At 35.3% G+C, this 19,909-nt stretch overlaps 1 protein-coding gene across 1 annotated transcript in view; it reads left to right on the forward strand.

Annotated features, from left to right (window-relative positions):
- Nucleotides 1–19,909, forward strand: part of LOC149576639 (Transducin/WD40 repeat-like superfamily protein) — a 129,368-nt gene that overhangs the window by 63,895 nt on the left and 45,564 nt on the right. Inside the window, exons 3-4 of the mRNA XM_089818679.1 lie at nucleotides 19,179–19,391; nucleotides 19,536–19,736. Of these exons, the coding sequence (XP_089674805.1) occupies nucleotides 19,179–19,391; nucleotides 19,536–19,736 (414 nt within the window). The remainder of the gene's footprint in view (nucleotides 1–19,178; nucleotides 19,392–19,535; nucleotides 19,737–19,909) is intronic.

The following is a 19,909-nucleotide window of genomic DNA, read 5'->3' on the forward strand; positions in this document are numbered from 1 at the left end:
GAGGGCAGATTCCCAATCGATTGCAAGGCTTCAGACCTATTAAGAAGATACATCAGATTTTATTTACCATATAACTGTTGATATCTTTGTATATGCTGCCACACGTATTCTTTCTTCTGAAGCTGAAGCCGCCTTTATACTTTGAGAGATCGATTGAAGAAGGGCAGATATCTATTGTCAAGCAAAGTTTAGGCAACTCCAGATAATATACTAGGTCATGTGAATGATCAGTCTTTTCGTATTGTTAAATTTATTTCTTCATAATCAGCTAAGCTTTCCTATTTCCATAAAAAGATATATTCAATCTTGAATAATCATAGGAAAACCTTGTTATGATTCGTAGTAAAGTACCAAGTCTTGGAATCATAAAGTATTAAACCAATGGAAGCTAAAATATAGAGAATTTTTGTAAGTTTTAAATCACAGAAATATGAAATGTTAGAAGCAATCAATTGCCATTAATTGATATCTTGTTTGAATTTACCAATTGAACTTCTTTAATTTAGCCTTGTTCATGGCAAGTGATAACCAAGTAAACAAAGTATGGATCCATAATCATTATGTCACTGGATATTAGAACTAAACAATCAATTCTGAAATCTTTAAAGAACATAATCATGTAATCACAAATTGTGATAAGCTGGAATATATGCTAATTATGAAATAGTTGAGAATCACCAGAAAGAACCGGTTGTATTGAGAATTTCAAACACTTGGGATTCACTTGGTTGTGTAGCCAAGGAAAAGGGCGAAGAGGTGAGAAAAAGGAGTCTGCAATAATATGAAATAGAATTAGATATAACATAACAATGTTTATTATCATTTTTAATACGAATTATTAAATAGCTCTTGCATAATTCTGTTATTGTAATCTCCTGCTATCAAGTCGAATGGTGTGTTTAGATACCAGGTTGCTTAGTGGATGACAAGGTGTCCCCTGTCTATTCCGGGTAGGGAGGGCCTTTCTCGATAGAGATTGTGTGGGGATAAGTTATGGTCCGAGGTTGGGTGGTTAAGCCCCAAACAATGTTTCACCTCTTCCAAGTTGTCAGACGTACAATAGACAAAGATAAACTACACATTCAATTGTTTCTCGGAACAAGTATTTTTACTTTTATGATGTACATGCAGGACTAAGGTAAGATTAATTGAGTTATATCATCGCTACAGTTGTTTACAGTTAGTTGCGAGAGAAAGATTTATTTGATGGATTGTTATATCAGTCTTTCATTTATACGAATAATTAATATGAGCATATCTTTTAATCTTATGATATTGCCACAGTTAAGTAATCAAAAGGAAGAAATGATATAGCGGTATCAGAAGCCCTAATTGATACCTTGGTATCTGATATGATACAATGGTATCTAGTGGTATTTGAAGCCCTAAATAATCTAATGGTAATCGATGCCCTAATTGATACAGTGGTATGTGATGCCCTAATTTTAAATAGTGGTATTTAATGGTAATCATCAATTGATTTTGATAAAGCCGTATTGATGGAAGTCATTATATGATATTGTTATAGTAGTATTTGTGGATTAATCTGGGTGATTGCAGAAACATCCCTACAATGATTTCTCGGTTCAAATTCCATGGTATGTGGATTTTAATTTGTATAGTAAATTCATTGATGGTGTTTTAAGTTCTTAGTTAATAAATTTTGATTAAATGATTTTAACCGTCAATCTCTTTCATATGAACGAAACTAATTTAACTGTCTTCCTATGAAAATGAAGTAATATCTATATTTCTTCCAATATGTTAGTTGTTAAATTAGACTCAGGAAAAGTGGTTGTTACATTTATTCCATTAGTTGAACAATGAACGTGAAACAATGATACTTTAACTTGATATTTTAAATGTTTTGAATCTTAGATATTGAAGTTGAGTGAACTATGTTACTATATGATGGTATGATCACTATGATTACAACTACAAGTTTAACTGTTATGGTGTTTTAAAGTTTTTGTTGTTTAAATGTGTTTATGCTACTATGGTACATTCTAATTTTAAGTCATGCTTCATACAAATGTGTGTGTGTGTGTATATATATATATATAATGTGTTTTTGTACTAACGGACCCAAACCTCTTTCCAAAATTTTGACGAACTTGCGAATCGGTTCTCAAACTTCGAACTTGGAACCGAACCCGAACCAACAACTTAGTTCTTGGTGAAAGGATGTGACCCTGTTATGAGCCAATTACAATGCAATCAATACAACAATCTTTGTTAGAGGACAAATCCTTGTTAGAAGACCTTGAAACCTTGTTAGAGGTTAATAGGGAAACAACTAAACCCACTGTCTAAATTGCTTCAACAACTGTAAAGATCAATACTTCAAGATAACATACCGAAAATAGTGAACTAATTGATCTACAACTTACTTGCCAAAACAGTTCTTTTGGAGCCCAAACCAATCTCTACTCTACTCCGATCATCCAACATTCAAGCTTGCATCAACTGACCATATACATCACATACATGATACATGTTATATGTGACACTTTACATCCAAGGAAAACATCTTCCTTTATATCTTTCCTAACAACTAATTAGGTTGGCTTGTTAGAGCTTCCCCAATATACATTTGATTACATAGGACCATACTAAGGCATACACACCTCCTTAAACATCATTATAATGTTTACATTAAGTTTCCTACACGTTACGATACAATTCATACATTTTGTAATGAAGATCAACACGTTTCCTCAACTGAGTCAACTTCCAGGAAAACATATCGCACATTTCACTTCAACAACCTTTCTAGAATTTTCTCTAAGCCTTGCTATCACTGATATAGCATCATGAACATGTCTTCAACCACAAACTAAGCTTGCTGATGTTACTTCAATCTCGCTTATAAGATATAGCCAATATTCTACAAACTGTCTCTGGCAATATTTCATGTAAACTTAAGCGCACATAGATATGATATCTATACTTATCAATGAACATAATCCTAAGCTTGCATAGCTTATACTGTAATATGCCAACTTCACTGTGCCAATAATCTCCCTGAGATGTACATAATCTCTGTCTGTCATGATCACACAAGTATATATTGTCATCAATGACAAAGCCTGTCATCAATACAACACATAAATAACATATTCAAGTGCCAACCAAACTTGTGTTCCTAACAATCTCCTCCTTTGGCATTGATGGCAACATATGACGAAAAGCGATCAAATAAGATAAATCAAAAATAAGCTTTTGAATATAATTTTCTGAATATCCTCAACAATACAACCTTTACAATTTTCTGAATATCTTCAACATATATAGCCTTTCCATATTGAAGTACTCTCCCTTTGACAACTTTAATAACTGAGATTTTCTCTTAACAGAGACTCCCTCTCAACAGGGACAACTTTAATAACTGAGATCTTCTCTTAACAAAGACTCCCTCTCAGTAGGGACAACTTTAATCACCATAATAAAATGACTATTGCATAAACTTGCAAAGGGTTGGACATCATCTTCTGTCATGTAACCTCCCTTTGGATTTGAATAGTCTCCCTTTGAATATGTATACTTATCTCATCTCTTCTTTGTTGTTCTCTGCAACCATGCGAGATATTAATGACTTACAGGTACCAATGCTAAAAGCAGTCACTATTTATAATCAATATTCAAGACATATTATCATAGATACTTATCTCTTAATTTTCACAAATATACACACAAAAGAGATTTGTCTTGTGTCTCTACAGTCAATGCAATGCTCAGGGCATCAATATAAATTTTACTATAAAAAACCTGATCCTTATCATCAAATATCTGTCTCAATCCACATGTAGGCTTATTCACAGCACCTCACCACATCCTCTAATGCTATGGTTAATAAGTGTAATACCAAGACATGATTAGTAACACATTTAGCAACTTTTGTATGTACTGTCACCTCCAACCATTTACAAACACTCGCACAAATCTCAACCAAGGTTGCTCCTTTTTCGCAGATTAGATTTTAATCAATCATAATAGAAAAGATCATGTGCTACAGGTATTTGAAAGATGATTTGCAACAGATTCAGGGAAGGAGCCAGATATATCCTGTTTACCAATAACTGTAGATTTCACTGGCACTAGTCAAAATAATTAGAAAACAACAACAATAACAGTTCATTCTCAATGTCAAGTCATCAATTGATAATATTGACTCAGTACACAAAAATGTTTAACAGTCTCTTCAAGACTAAGCTGAATATCAGCAAATGAAAGCAACAGAATCAATATGATTTCTCCATACGATAATTTAATTTCTGCAGAAGGTAATGATCACTATTCCTAGTAAGATAAAATAGAATACTTATCTCGTAGCCTTCCATTTAGGGCCAGCACAGGTGATACCAATTGAGGAAGGCAAAAATATATTCAGAACTAAAATTTCAAGGGAAATCCAGAAGTTGGTCCTTTTATTAGACTTCTGAAAATAACAACCCAGTCACTGCATATAGTTCAGAAATAACGTATTGACTTTCCGAAATTTGTTTGCTTTTCAATATCACAAATTTGCTTACCTTTCAGCCAGCCAAGAACTTGAATTTCTTGAACATTTAAAAATAGCTTATCCTACAAAAATATGGTCAATAAATTTATAAAACTAAAAGCATTTAGAACAAGTATACCTGGCAATCCTTTCTTTCATCAGATAAATTAGATGAGCAACAAAAGAACGAAGTATAGAGAAATCGGAATGGCTCCTATACAATGGCATGCTACAGTTCTCCTGTACTCTCGATAATGAAGACTCCCAGCCTGGTCGAAATCACAGATGATATTGAGACCATTTCCCACATTGCACGACACCAATTCATTGTTTGGGCAGCATCATATATGTTCAGCACAGCATGGATCTTCCATGTGTGAATTACAATGCCAGGTCATCACTGGCTCCAAACTTCCAATCAATTAGCACCGAATATAATTCTGCAATTCAGCTCCAAATTTTTTTTCCTGCCTGCAGCAAGCCTTATGTGCAATGCTTTCAATGGCTTTGAACTTCAACAGCTGTATCAATTTCCTACCAAGGAGACTGACAAGGTAATCTGTGGGGCAGTGGGGAAGCATTCACTTTCCTCCGTTCTAAGTATTACAAGACAAACAACAGTCAGGGACCGATGCGATCACTGAGAGAGAGAATTGAAACATCCAGAGATTCGATAGTCTTGACAGAGACAGACAGGCAGGTTCACTACGCACATAATGCACATCCAAACATCCATGAAACCGATATGACAAAAGAAATAACAAAGATGACAATTTTCTCTCCAATTCTAGAGAAGTTGACATGACAGAAACATTTGTGACTTGAACCAGTCACCCCCAAACTAAAACCAGAAAAATCCACACGATAACAAAGCTTGAAAACACAAATCAAGCTGCCTTGCACAGGTCACACAAGAATCACGCACAGGATGCAGGGGAAACACACATGCCAAATGAAATGCACAAAATCACAAAAAAACGTACAGGGCATGAATGAGAGATCATAAAGAATGAAATTCATGACCGTGGATTATTTCAGCTGAGAGACACAACCAACATGAGATTGCATAAAAAAAAACTTCTGGCCAAGATTGCTGTTATAGAGTGAATGGTCTTAAATATTCTTCAAGGGTCTCGACAAATGAAGATGCATGAACCGAGGCAAGAACCGCAGCATCATCAAGTAAACTACCGATACATGTTACCAATGATGTTCACTTCATCTAACGGCATCTCACGATGAACATAACCGCTTTGGTAAATGGACTTGCTCTTAGATATGTTATAATGCGATCATCGCACAATCTCTATCGATTGAGCTCGCAGTGATCAAGGTGCTCCAATGCGCGTTGTTGCCAGCAGAGCAAAATAATAGAAGTGACTTCCATGTAGATGCCTATTGCAAAGGACGATGTGTGGCTTCCGTGCCCTCCAAATTCCCTTGGAGAATCGAAGGCAGATTTGACATCAAAACTGTTCTTTTCATTCATGCTCCTGTCATCTTTTTGTTACAGAGGGAAGAATCAAAGGTTGAGCCATTTTGACAAACTTCCTCCCAATTGGTCGGGATCGGTCCAGTTCCATCAACACAGGAACACTGATTCTCCGGCTAAATTCTGGTATGCAGCATACCCAAGATTACATGTTCTTTGACTGAGTCAGATTTACATTGAAGCCATGCACACAATGCTGGCACAAACTATGACTGAAGCATATTGAATATTGTTAAGATGACTTTACCTCTTCAGCTTTTCCCTTCTTCATTCGATTTCTACCTCTGATTTTCCATGAGCTTCACTGCCAAAGTCATGTCAAAAAAAGATGCCACAGAGATTTAAAATGAAGATAGGAAGAATCAACATGGGCAGAACTCCCTTATTGCTAATAACCTGGCTGTGATACCATGTTAATGTTTTTTCCCAGAAATGAAGATAAACAACAATAAAGAAGAACATAAGCAATGCATAAAAGACTCGAGACATTTATCTTGGGAAATCCCTCCAACTAGAGGGAAAAGGTCAGCCACACCAGCAAAATATGTCTTTTATTGATAACAACATGTTCAAGTACAAGGCTTTCATTTAATTTATTTACAATAAACCAAGCAATCACATATATTGATTGCATACGACTCTTCATCTTTCCCACGAAGGCCTCTTTGAGTCCCAAAAATAAGACCCTCCATATTTCCACACATTCAACACTTCACATTTCCATACACATGCCTCTTCGCATGACGTTTATATAATATTAACTTAAATATTCTCATAGATGTCTCTTCAGCTGAAGGTGACTATAATAGTCATAACAAACATATTTCCATTTTATAAGAGCAGAGATAAAGTCTCTATTTCAGCTACAAATTTCAACACTTTTGACCTCCTCGTCCAAGGTTACTTCTAATGAAATGTCAAACTCCCTCTGAATTTGATATCAACTTTTGTTTTTCTTTATTCATTTTCCTTTCATCCACTCACATCTCTGTTTTTCTATCTTCCATTTGTAGTCTTCCTTGATTTCAAATGATCTGCTTTTATTTACATTAAATCATCACACACACACACACACACAGACACACACACACACACCTCTTATCTCAAAATCAGTCACTACTTATGTCATACAATTTGTACCCTTTGGATAGACGATCATTTCATGGATATGTTTGCACCTTTTCCTTTTAATATTGTCACATCTTATTTGTCTTCAGGTGGCCTTAGTTATCATCAAAAACTGTCTTTATGTAATAATAAATCATGTGCCACGCTGCTGCTTATGTTTCACTTAATATTTCTGACTTCTAATTACCATCACATGAACTTTTAATCACACTACTTGAAACAAAAACTTCCCTCGCATTCCAATGCTGACTTGGAACTCCATGCATATGGCATATCGTTAATAGTTTAATCTCTAAAACAACAACGCTTTCATACTCTTAATTGTATTGTATACCTTTGCTGCTTTGGCCATTCACATCATACTATGTCCAACTTTACATTGTTTTCTCTTGCCATAGATTTCTGCAGTGGTGGTTATGATGCGACTGTTCGCTGAAGATTTTGATACTCATAATTTAATGTTAGTATCCAGCTTTCGATCCTTAAAGGCTCCTGACTCAGTTATAGCTGCTGTTGAATATATCATAGCCTTTTTTTATACTGTCGCTGCTTTGGTCTTTAAGCAAACTGTAGCTGCTCATTGCTTTCGATACATATAGAGAACGATGCATAATCATTGTATATTTCCCTATATAATCACCACCTCTTTCACATTCACTGTTAATCAATATTCAAATTACTTTGCAGACGTTCCACACTAGATTTGACGCTGGTATTCAAAATTACTATCCATGTATGCTGCAGTGTTGTGCATCACCAAGATGTAGGTTCAAATGCTACCATTACTGGATTGTGATCAAAACCCTTTAATGCCTTACCAACTATAAAACAATCTGCCTCTTTTTCGAATTGTCTGACTTCGATTTCCTTATATTTCTAATTACAGAGTGTTGATTGCTTCAAGAATGCTCTCTTTCCATTGCTGTTCATATTTTTACATATTATCACCGCTGTGGATTATTATAAGCTACTACTTCTTACATTTGCAGCCTAGCTTTGATACCATGTTAAAGTGTGATCTTTGTAAATGTAATAGCACTACCTGTGATGTATGTGTTTTTCAAATACAACGATCTCTCTTGCATTTATATTGAGGATGAGGCAAGGAGATTCATGTCTCTTCGTGGGACATGTCTATTAATTATTATGAGATTAATATAATGATAATTGATTATGTAACTATATAAATATGTATGTATATATATATTTTCTTTGAATCATTATTTTATTAATTTCTCCTAGTAGTATTTTCGATATATATCTATATATATTATATCTCACATAATCATATATATATATATATATATATATATATATATTCAATTTATTCTCATGGGATTCAACTGATTGAAGCTACAAAACATCAACACCCTTCAACTTTAAATGTTGAAACTTTCAATTTCCCCCTGTCATGCTTGGATTTATCCATCAAGTCTCATGCCTTGTTCAATCATTGAGTCTCACAATCTCTCCCCTGGTCATTTGTTCTTACCTTGACTTCAAATCTGACTTGAGTCGTACTTGATAATTCAATATCATTTGGTTTTGTATCTTTTCAAAGCTTTCATGCTCATTGTCTTTTTTGATGGTAATCTTTCACTTTCAAGTTAAAGACTTGATTAGGGCTTGAATTCCTAAATGCATCATACTGCCCAAAACTTAACTCTAGACTGTAAACTCAAACTACTACTAAACCTAAACCACCTAGGACAACTACTCTATCACTAATCAAAAAGAGGGGGGCCCACATGCAATGGGGTGATGGTGTGACAAGGTCACAACAATCCCCAAATTGTGAGTGAGAGTGGGGAGGCACTTGACTACACCAATTCTAGCTTTGAATCAGCCCTTGCCTTAAGACTATATAAATCTTCCCAAACCTTCAGCCAATGAAATAAATAAGGTGAAAGAGGATCCCCTTGGAAAAGACCTCAAGAAGCTTCAAACAGCTCAGAGGGCTCACTACTAATGGGAACAAAAAAATAGTTAAAGGTGACACAACTCGTGACCTATCATTGCTGAACCCAAAAGCTCCCAAAACCTTATGCAAGGAGGTCCAATTGACTTGGCCAAAAGATTTGGCCATGTCAAGCTTTATAGACATAGCCTTCTCGTTGGAGGCAATCTAATTAATAAACTCCATTGCAACTTCACATCGGTCCAAAAATTGTTTGCTAGCCATTGAACTCCTTCGGTCCTCTGAATTTAAAGAACTAAACAATGGCTCTAGTCTCTGCAATCAACTTAGTTATAATTTTGTAGACTACGTTGCAGAAGACTAAGTCTAAAAAGGTCCAATGAATCAGCTCCTTCTCTTTGTAATAAGGGTAATGAACGTAGCATTTCTAGCTTTCAACATCTATTTATTCCTTTTAGATTTTAAAACGACCTCCAAAAGATCTAATTTGGTCATATCTTAAAACTCTTGGTAAAATTAGAAAACCATTAGGTCTAGAGGATTTCCCTTTTTTCCATCTAAAATACAATCCCCTCTAGTACATCCAAAGTGATGGGTTTGTTCCTTTAGAAACTAAGGAGGAAATGTGTTGAGTAACATGGATCGTTTTTCTGCAAATGTACTAACATGGCCATTGTAATTGATGTGTTCCAAATGCAGATTTAAAGACTCATAACTATGAGAGGAGACATGTTTCTATAGTTAATCATCATTAGTTAATATATAAATAACCATATATATATATGTATATATCTAATGATGATTTATCATATATATATAATATAATATATGCAATATATATATATATATGTATATATATATATATGTATATATATATATGTATATATCTAATGATGATTTACCATCAACAATGTATCTCATCTGTGTCACAGAATTCGCCGCATTTCATGCATGAAATTCGAATTTGGGCGAACTTCAAAAGTTTCCATAAAATTCGTTAAAAATCGACTTGTGTTCGTACGGAAATGAGGACGGGCTTTTTCATCAAGGCAAAAAATTTATAACAGATTTTAGGAGTTTGAAATACTATTGTTAAAGGTTTTTGACTACACTTTTTCTATACAATGCTGCTCGGGGTCTCTCCTTTTCACCATTGGCTACCCTAGTTGAAGCTATCATATATTGCAGTCGAGAGGCAACAGTGAATGTGTTATTTAACCGGAGGCCAACAACTATTTTCATTGCTTTTTGGAGTCCATCTGCTTCTGCATGTAGCTGCATCTGGAAGCTCTCGACTTCACTGTAAAAACTCGTGGGAGGCTTAATAGAAGCTGAGAACCAATGCTTATTCCAACGCTTATCCAGTTTTTTTAAGCACCTCACGTTTTCCGAATGCGATGCTAGACAAACTTTATGTGGGCCAACATAGTTAGGCGTTACTACTATTGTTATTGTTTTAGGTTTTATCATTGTTTGCGATTTATTTAAAGTTTAATATTGTCATATAGTTTTTCATTTTTGGTATTTAGTTTTGTTTAAACAAAATTAGAATATTAAATTGTTATAATTTTATGTTTTATATTAATAAAAATTTAATCATAAACTTAAAAATATCTTATATTTTTTAAACGTGTCAATGTTTTTGAAATGAATTTAAAACTATTTAACAATGATAAAATATATTGCTCATTTATTCTATATATATTAAATTATATTATTCAATAATTAATCATATAATTTAAGCGTAATTGATATTTTATAAATGTTTCAATCTTTTTATAATGATTTTAAACCTATTTAACAAAGTTTAAATATTTTGTTATTTTACTTATATATATATATATATATATATATATATATATATATATATATATATATATATATATATATATATATATATATATATATATATATATAATGTCGAACTTTTTTCCGAATTTATGCTCTTGTCGAATTTTGTCCGAATTTTATGGTTGCCGAACTCGAATTCAAATTCGAACTTTGTGACTTAGTATCTCATGATCAAATCAATCTGACTGCAACTACAAAACTTAACACTCCCTCTTAGTTAGGGAGGATTGATATAGAACACATTATGCTCTTGAGTATATGAAGAGATATCATCTCGGTATGATATTCCTGGAATGACATATTTAAGGATATCAACATAAATCCATCAATTTAGTGTTATCTTTCACTATAATCTGAAGTATGATTCAACAAGAAATATTATCATATGATATTCATCATAAGTATATTCTTTTGGTATGTGCACAAGCATCAAATCCTTGATGCCTATCAAAAGAATATTTTATATCCTAGAAGGATATGAGTTATTTGATTTCTGGTACTCCGGGACAACAATAGTCTATCAGATAACAAGAAATCACAATGTCATGGTTTCTATCATGACAAGTATCATGATCTTTGACACTTCGGGACAACAACTTAATGAAGTCCGATCATAATACGTTCGTTATCAAGACTTCCGAATATTCAAAACAACAACATGCTAACAGGTCTACCACTTGTAAGATTGTCATCTTACAGTGGTTACCTTTTGTTCGTTATCATGACTTCCAACACTCTCAGACAACAACTTAATGAAGTCTATCATGATAACAGGTCTACCATTTATAAGATCGTCACCTTACAATGGTTACCTTTTGTTTATATATGTCACTGAAAGATCGTCACCTTTCATTACATATCATATGTGAAATAGTAACCACCATGAACCAAGTCAGAGGGTGGTACTAGAGTTTTCACCTCAATTCTCTCTCACAAAGAAGAATACATTACAATGAATTTTGCGTAGAATTTCTCCCTCATAGAGAAGATATCATTCACAAAGTATTGCACCTCAAAAATTGTCCCTCTGAACAATGATCTTGGGAAGTCAGGTCCTTTAGTTACTCCCTTTGAGACTATCTTCACCCAAGGATGCATTTCAGACTCACTCTGAATCTAATATCGATCTTTCGACTTTCTAGTGTTAAGTCAATACTTCCTCACGATACACAAAAGAGTAGGCCCATCAAAATCATATAGTCACACACATGTATTTCTAGACTCCCTTTGAGTATTAATCTTGTAAGCTTCTGCATTGCCTTCAAAGAAGTGTCATACTTCCTCTTAATGTAGATGGATACTTATAATCCCAACCATCAAAGATATTTTCTTCATGACCCTCACTTTATCCAGCCTGATCACAACTTCTTTGGAGCTATTGTCATAAGATGCCTAATGTGACATTCTTCTTTTCCTGCAAGATCAACTTTAGATACAAAGGAAAAAGATCAAGGAAAAATAACTCATATAGTACATATAAAACTGCAAATGATAGAGAGACTATAATGAGTAGATGAATGTAAGATTTAAGAATAATAAATACTTATCTGTACATCACTATCAAATCAGAAAATGCCTCCAATGGAGAATGAAACATTGGTTAAGGTAATTATTTACCCCCCCTCAATGTAAAATTCCCACTCCTATATCGTTGAACGATTTCTCTCTTTCTTTTTAATATATATTAGAACCATAGTCTATTTTCACTCTCAACCATGAAGCTCTCACTCCCTCTTATTCAACACGTCACACACATCTCCTTCAGACACTGAACTTCTAAAGAACTAACAATGGTTCGCATCTTTCTTGTGGATAGCTGAAACTCCATTCAAACTAGTGCCTGTATGTCACAGTCTTCCCAATGTCTACAGAAGTATATGAACCACTGATTTCATATAGTGTTTTGGCTGTTGTTATTTCATATGATTTATAAAAGTTCCAGGAGGTTCCATTGCTTTTGGTGCATTAACAGTGTTTATTTGCAGGGAATAGTGTAGTTTCACATAAATTTTGTGAACTTTGTTTGTGTAATGTCCCCTTGTAGCCTTCCCTAAGATTTACGGATAATTAATTAAATTCTTATAAACCTGTGTTCCTGATATCACTATCAACTTATTTAATGAGGGTGACAATATGTTATTTTAAGAATAAAGACCAATATCAATCATTATTGTTTCGTTCATATGCTTAAGTAAATTAATATTATGATGTATTTATAGTGTGATCCCTGATGTAACAAATATATAGTTTGAGTGTGCAGTGTGATGAATGTGTTTACAGTGTGATCGCTTCTGGTCTGATATGGTAGTTTAGAGGAGAACTTCTGATTCGATTAATACTGCATTATTATCTCATATTTCATGTGAAAGTAGATACTCCTTATGTAGATTTAGTTATGGATAGTCATGATATAGAGGATATCTCTATCAAGTGGCTTGAATTATATTTGTATTTTAATTTCTGCTGATTAGTAACAGGGTTGGTTTAATCCTGGTTTGCTATTATACAAATGATAATTGCTGATCCATGCTCTTAGCGACTCTGTAGTTTCCAATGGTAGAGTAATGGCAAACAATACACAGATATCCCTTAGTGTGCTTAAATTGTCCTATTAATGTCCCTGATCACTCACCAAGGATGTAGCATATATAAATTCACACCCTCCTTTAAGCTTCAATGCTGTTGGTTCGAAGACTTACAACAGAGATACTGTTTATTCCTCTGTTCTCTGCGATATGAAAGGTGCAAACTCCTGTTCATACTATATAATTTGCCGACAATATATACTTCTCCGATTATTCCTCTTTCTCCCGTAATTGACTAAGCATGTTATTTCATTTTGGTTCACATGTGATTTCTACATCAATATGGCTGATTGTATTTCTCTATATTTATTCCTGATGCTTGTTGGTTGAGAAGTTATGCTTTAAATCACGGAGAAGGTTGCTCATCGATGACAACCTGTGAGTGATGAGAAGATTATTTGTGTCTCGCCCTAAAGCTCTTATCTCAAAATGAAAATGTACATTTGTGAGCTCCACCATGAATTGAATTGGCACAGAGATCTCCTTCCAAATATATTTGTTGTGAATGACATGAATGATGTTTCCAGATCAATGAGTGGCTCAATGATAATCAATTTATACTATGTCGAATGATGATTCTCAATGTACATTACAACTTTCTGCATTGTTGAACTTATACAAAAGGAGACCATAGAATATTCTAAACAATGAAGAGGTTATCAATAGTCTGGTAATCAATAGATAAATGGTATGACACTGTACGACTATGAGTTATTTGGAATCATCCAATAGGGTCTCAGATGTCTGAGTGCAACTAAGGAAAGTCTACTATGGATCATATATATAATGCTAGTGTTCTTATTGCTGATACACTCGCGCTGCAAACAAGTAGTTGATAGGGATTTCATGGTAGTAATGATCTTGTCACGATGTGGATCTATTCCCTCCTTTCACAGGTTTCTCAGTGCCATCTCCTCAACCACCTTATCAATCTCGTTTACATAAAAATAATGTATCGGAACTCACTGAACAAAGGCGTTCCAAATCTCTGCCAATGAAGTCAGATCAAAGCACGATAGTCTCAAGTATTTTAATCAACCTTCATTATATATTTATGCCTAACTAAGAAAAGAAAGGCTTGTTTATTTCCCAATATTAATTTTCTATCATCACAATAGGCTTGTGGAATTATTTTACATTGCTTGCAAATTGAGCACCGATTTTGGCGAGAAATAATTTTAATATATTCTTGTTTTCAACCTCCAAGCTGAAACTCAATGCGCTTCTGTAATATCAACCTCCCTTTATCGTATTCCTCCCGATCCATACTTAAATGTATTCACCCCCAAAGTCCTATCTGATTAATATGCAATTTATATATAATAATCTACGATTCCATTTCCTTATTCATCCTTTGATGAATGCCAGATATAAATTACAATCTGGTTTATTATTCCTCATCTGATGCCCTGAACGAATGATGAAAAATGCTTCTTATGGCTGTTTCCTTAAATGAAGAGTATATTGGATAAGACACGTCTGGCAATTGCACCAATTACTAACAATGTTTCTGTATATTGTCTTTTCCTTAATGTTGATCTCTTCTTTAACATTGTACCTCTTTGTGCTGTCTTAACATGCCTTCTCATAACTGCATAATCTCAGTTATTTTATGCTCCTCCATTTATTGATTATTATATGATTTCTGTTATGTATCCGTGTGTCATCAAATCATTACCTTATGGTTAGTTATTCCCTTCAGCCATATAATGTCTTAATATCACGCCCTTCCAAAGTAGATAATCATTCTTACTTGAGGATATCACTCTCCAACCGGATAAGGTGTATGATGGTGATAATTGTGAAGGCTACACTAGTTATGAGTTTGTGGCATTTTAATTACTCCTGAAGCTTCCAACCTACAAAATACTGCTCATTACGAAGGAGATGACCCTTAACTGAAATGGTTCAGACACAGATTGCTCCATATTGACATGTTTCAACTCATGCAAGGGAAGTCATGACAGATAGAATACGATCAGAAATGCAATTAAGAAAACTGTGCATGCAGTTTTATAATGAATCGATAGTCACATGCTTCACATTTTCTTAGCAGTTTGTAGAACAAAAATTGGATCTCCATTGCCATTTGAAGAGATTTGCCATGGCTCTGATACCATGTTGAGTAACATGGATCATTTTTCTGCATATGTACTAATATGGCCATTGTAATTGATGTGTTCCAAATGCAGATTTGGAGACTCATAAATATGAGAGGAGGAGACATGTCTCATGAAGAGACATGTCTCTATAGCTAATCATCATTAGTTTATATATATATATATCTAATGATTATTTACCATCAACAATGTATCTCATGATAAAATCAATCTGACTGCAACTACAAACTTAACAAAATGCACACCAAAATAAGATCTCTTCTTCCCTTGCCAAAGGAGCACTGTTGATATATCGAATGTGATAGTAATGAATGATCTTTGTTGAAATCATCCTAAGAGAAGATAATTTTTTCTATTTAGAGGACCTGAGAGAGGTAACGAGATTCCCTTGTCTCCTATCCTTATGAAGAGTCATGGAAAATGGAGTCCTATCTCCTTCCTGTAACCCATCAATATGAGACTTGTGCTTCTAATATATTTCTTTCTGCAAATCCTGTTCCTCTAAAATGTTTCATCGTGACTGCCTCTAAGTGGAAGGATTCCTTTGTTTAAATGTGATCCTGGATTTGATGAGTGATATCATCTAGACGAGATCAGGAAGCTATTTTAGCCATGAAAACATTGCCAAAGCACTGTTTGTTACATCTTTTTGTGTAACATAGGCAAGCATCTTCACAAAAGAGAATATTGCTGTACCACATGCAGGCTTCCTTTGGGTCACTATCCTAATATAACCCCCTGAAATGAATAGCCTCAAAGCTGCATAAGTTGGAATTTGAAAGAAGGATTTTAGAGGTTATAAAAGAAGGATTTTAGAGGTTTGAAAGTAGTTGAGAAATTGGCCAATGATTTGAGCCTTTCCAATCAAGAATCTTTGAATTGGTGGTCCAGTTATCTCCAACCCAAAAAATAGACACAAGGATAGCATCAGCATCCTACCTTCCTATAATTCCAAGTAAAAATTCCATTAGATGGCTTTATGTCTACCAAGTTCAAAAGATCTATATTATCCCTCAAGAACCTAGAAGAATGATCAAGCTTGACAATAGCTCCTCTCTTTTCCTCCATACATGCAATGACATTGAAATCCCTGGCAAGTTTCCAAGGAAGATATGGGGCAAGGGACCGACCATCCCTATATGAGATTAGACTAGAAACTTTCCTAAGAGATCAGTTGGAGCATAAACATTGGTGAGGGAATTAGCATCCCTTGTTTCCAAACTTGAGGCAGCCATAGACATTGGAGATCTAATAGAATTCCACCACATAGGAATAGCTTTAAATGGGTCCCATAGACAAGCCACCCACCAATTAATTTTACCTTTTCCTGATCCTTCTTACCACCCACCTTGGGCGGCTTCTTAGGAGCTCTTTTTTTTAGAGGTTTTTCTTTTAGCCCCAAATCAAGTGGGGTTCCCTTGTACCAACATCTCGAGGTTTCTTCTCAAGATTAGCCACAGTGCTGGTCAAACCTGGACAATCCTCTACCTCTTTGCACCCACTATTCTTCAACTCGCTTGAAGGCAATGAGGGATTATTTGTGTCCATTTGAGCACCTAGACCTCCAACTTGTGAAAACATAGCAAGAGCTATCCTTCTTAACAAACATTTGTTTTGTACTCATAGGTTTTTGACCAGTAGGAACTCCTACAAGGATCTCATTGAATTGGTCTATTTCCTCTAAAGCTTCAAATCCATTAAACACCTCATCAGTTTGTCTATCTGAGTTCTCTTTTGACCTCTTTCATGTTGGGCCTTAACAGGGACAAGTCCCTCTGTCTTCCCCACAGGTGCCTTCCCCCTATCTTTTTTAGATGGTGGATGAGATGACCCCTACTTGAAGGCCAGGCAGAATCAGAATTTGGACATATCTGCTACAAATGACCATATTCACGACGAATCTGACAACAAAACAGAAGGTGATCCCAGTTGAATCTCGATGGAGTCTAGTAAAGGCCTACTTAAATCAATTTCAATAGAAACATGGGCATAAGTGATGGCCGTTTCGTTCATAGTCTGTTGCGATGAGCCCACTGGTTTGCCAAGTAGCAATTTAACTGAATGAAAGATGTCAGCCTCCAAAGTTCCAGCAGGAGCCAGGAAAGTCGCTTCCAGACTAGAGCCCTTGATGGAATCTCCTCCGTAGGGTTGAACCCACATGCCATGGCTTAACGGAAAGCCCAACCTAGTTGTAAAAATAAGGCCCCCTTCCAAATGCATTACTTCTAAGTTCTATGTGAGATGCACGAAAAGACTACCAAAAAATAGTTTTTGGCAGCCAACATCACCTCCATTTCATCTTTTGGGTTCCATGTGTAATGGGCTCATGATTCCTAAAAGGGTAGTGAAACCCCAATCCCCGTGAACTTGCAGATCAAGGTGTTATTAGAAAGATAATTGACATCCTCCTCAATAGTATTTGGTCGAATTTCAAGTACTGGCCTGTGATCACTCCTTGCAAACCAACCATTCACCTTTGAAGCCTGAAAACCCCCATTGTGAGAGCTCTCCTCGATACCTGTCTTATTCACCCCAAACCTAGAAATTTCATTCATAATTACATCTGAAATACCCTGTCACAGCATCCTTGAAAAAGAGAGTCTGCTTCGAACAGGATACTCCATGCAAGGTCGTGCAAAATCCCATGAAGGAAAAAGCACAGATAGAAAAAGAACATTTAACCTCGAACTAAAGACCACCTATATATGCTTGTAGAAAAAGTGCCAAAATCCCATAGATGGCTCACACCAACAACCATGCAGTAAGCAAAAACTTGGGGAAAACCCCAGCTGCCTTAGAGCAACAGCCCATGCATTAAGCAGATACTTGAAACTTATCTAAAAATATCCCCCATCACTCTCCACCAACAGCAAACACCCTTTGCCCAAACATAGTGTACTTCATCACGTGATCACAGGAACATGCAATAGATGGCATGGCCAGTGTCTGACTGCGTGAGCACTTCCCGCTGCCATCACAGCTGCAGCTTCTCCAAGACCTTGAAGCCAAGATGCGCAAGTGATCAACCGAGTTTGAAATCAAATTCTTCCTTTGCTCTACTAGTTATCCCCATTGGAAACAGTCAAGCATAATCTTGAGGTAAATGTAGAAGAATTTCCTCTCCTCCATTCCATGTTGGATTCTAGGCAGAATTGATGTCTCCAGTATATGATATTCTATAGGTGTACTGAACCAGTGTTTGTACAGCCATGGGAGAACTCCATTGCAGTGGTTCAAGCTCTTTGATATGTACAAGAACGAGTAGTGATGGTCCTCTTATCTCGCCAAGTTAAAGCAGTTGGATGAGAGTTGAATTGATATGCTTGAGCACAACAATGCGTACTAGGTGCATATGATGTTATTAAATATGAAGGTAGTTGTAAGAAATTAGAATAATTGTTAGGAAACTCATGTCCACAGAAAGTTGCGAGAGAATGCAAGCATGGATTCTTCTTCCATTAGATACATCTGTTTAGAAGTGCAACTGCATGTTTCTGTAGTTAAGAATTTTGATTTGAATGTTTTTGAATGTTTTTTCCTCTCTGCTTGCTAACGTTTGATTTCTGTTTCCATCTTTGCACAGATTGTTTCAGCTTTGGCTGTAGACCACACAGGTTCAAGAGTTCTTACAGGTAGCTATGACTATTCTGTTCGTATGTATGATTTTCAAGGTATGACTTCTCAGCTGAGGTCATTTAGACAGCTAGAACCATTTGAAGGGCATCAAGTTCGCAGTCTAAGTTGGAGTCCAACTTCAGATCGATTTTTGTGTGTAACTGGATCTGCCCAAGCAAAGGTGCTCGATCCTGTATTTTTTCCATTTATTATTTGACAGATGTGCAGTTATTGAAGGAGTAACATTTTATTTGCTATTTGCTTCTTGAAATTTACTGGTGTTTGATTATGTATGAACTAAGGCATTTTCAATTTATTTGTTCAGATTTATGACCGTGATGGCCTTAGCCTAGGAGAATTTGTTAAAGGTGACATGTATTTGCGTGACCTTAAGAATACAAAGGGGCATATAACAGGTCTGACATGTGGTCAATGGCATCCTAAAGAAAAGGAAATGATTTTGACATCCTCAGAGGATGGTTCCCTTCGCATTTGGGATGTAAATGATTTTAAAAGTCAGAAGCAGGTTGTTATGCCTTCTTCTCTACATTTAGTTGAGTTGTTTCTGTTTTTTTATACATGAAAATCACCACAGGGCATTGTTTAAGTTCCTTCATTCCTAGATATACCATTAAATTATCAAGCCATGTCTTTGCAGTCCAGATTTAATTAAGAGAGGGTTTTGAAGTTTTTAATTTA

This window comes from Cupressus sempervirens, chromosome 1 (genome assembly GCF_028749045.1).
Source record: "Cupressus sempervirens isolate cs-2001-9-10 chromosome 1, ASM2874904v1, whole genome shotgun sequence".
In the NCBI taxonomy this organism is placed as follows: Eukaryota; Viridiplantae; Streptophyta; class Pinopsida; order Cupressales; family Cupressaceae; genus Cupressus; species Cupressus sempervirens.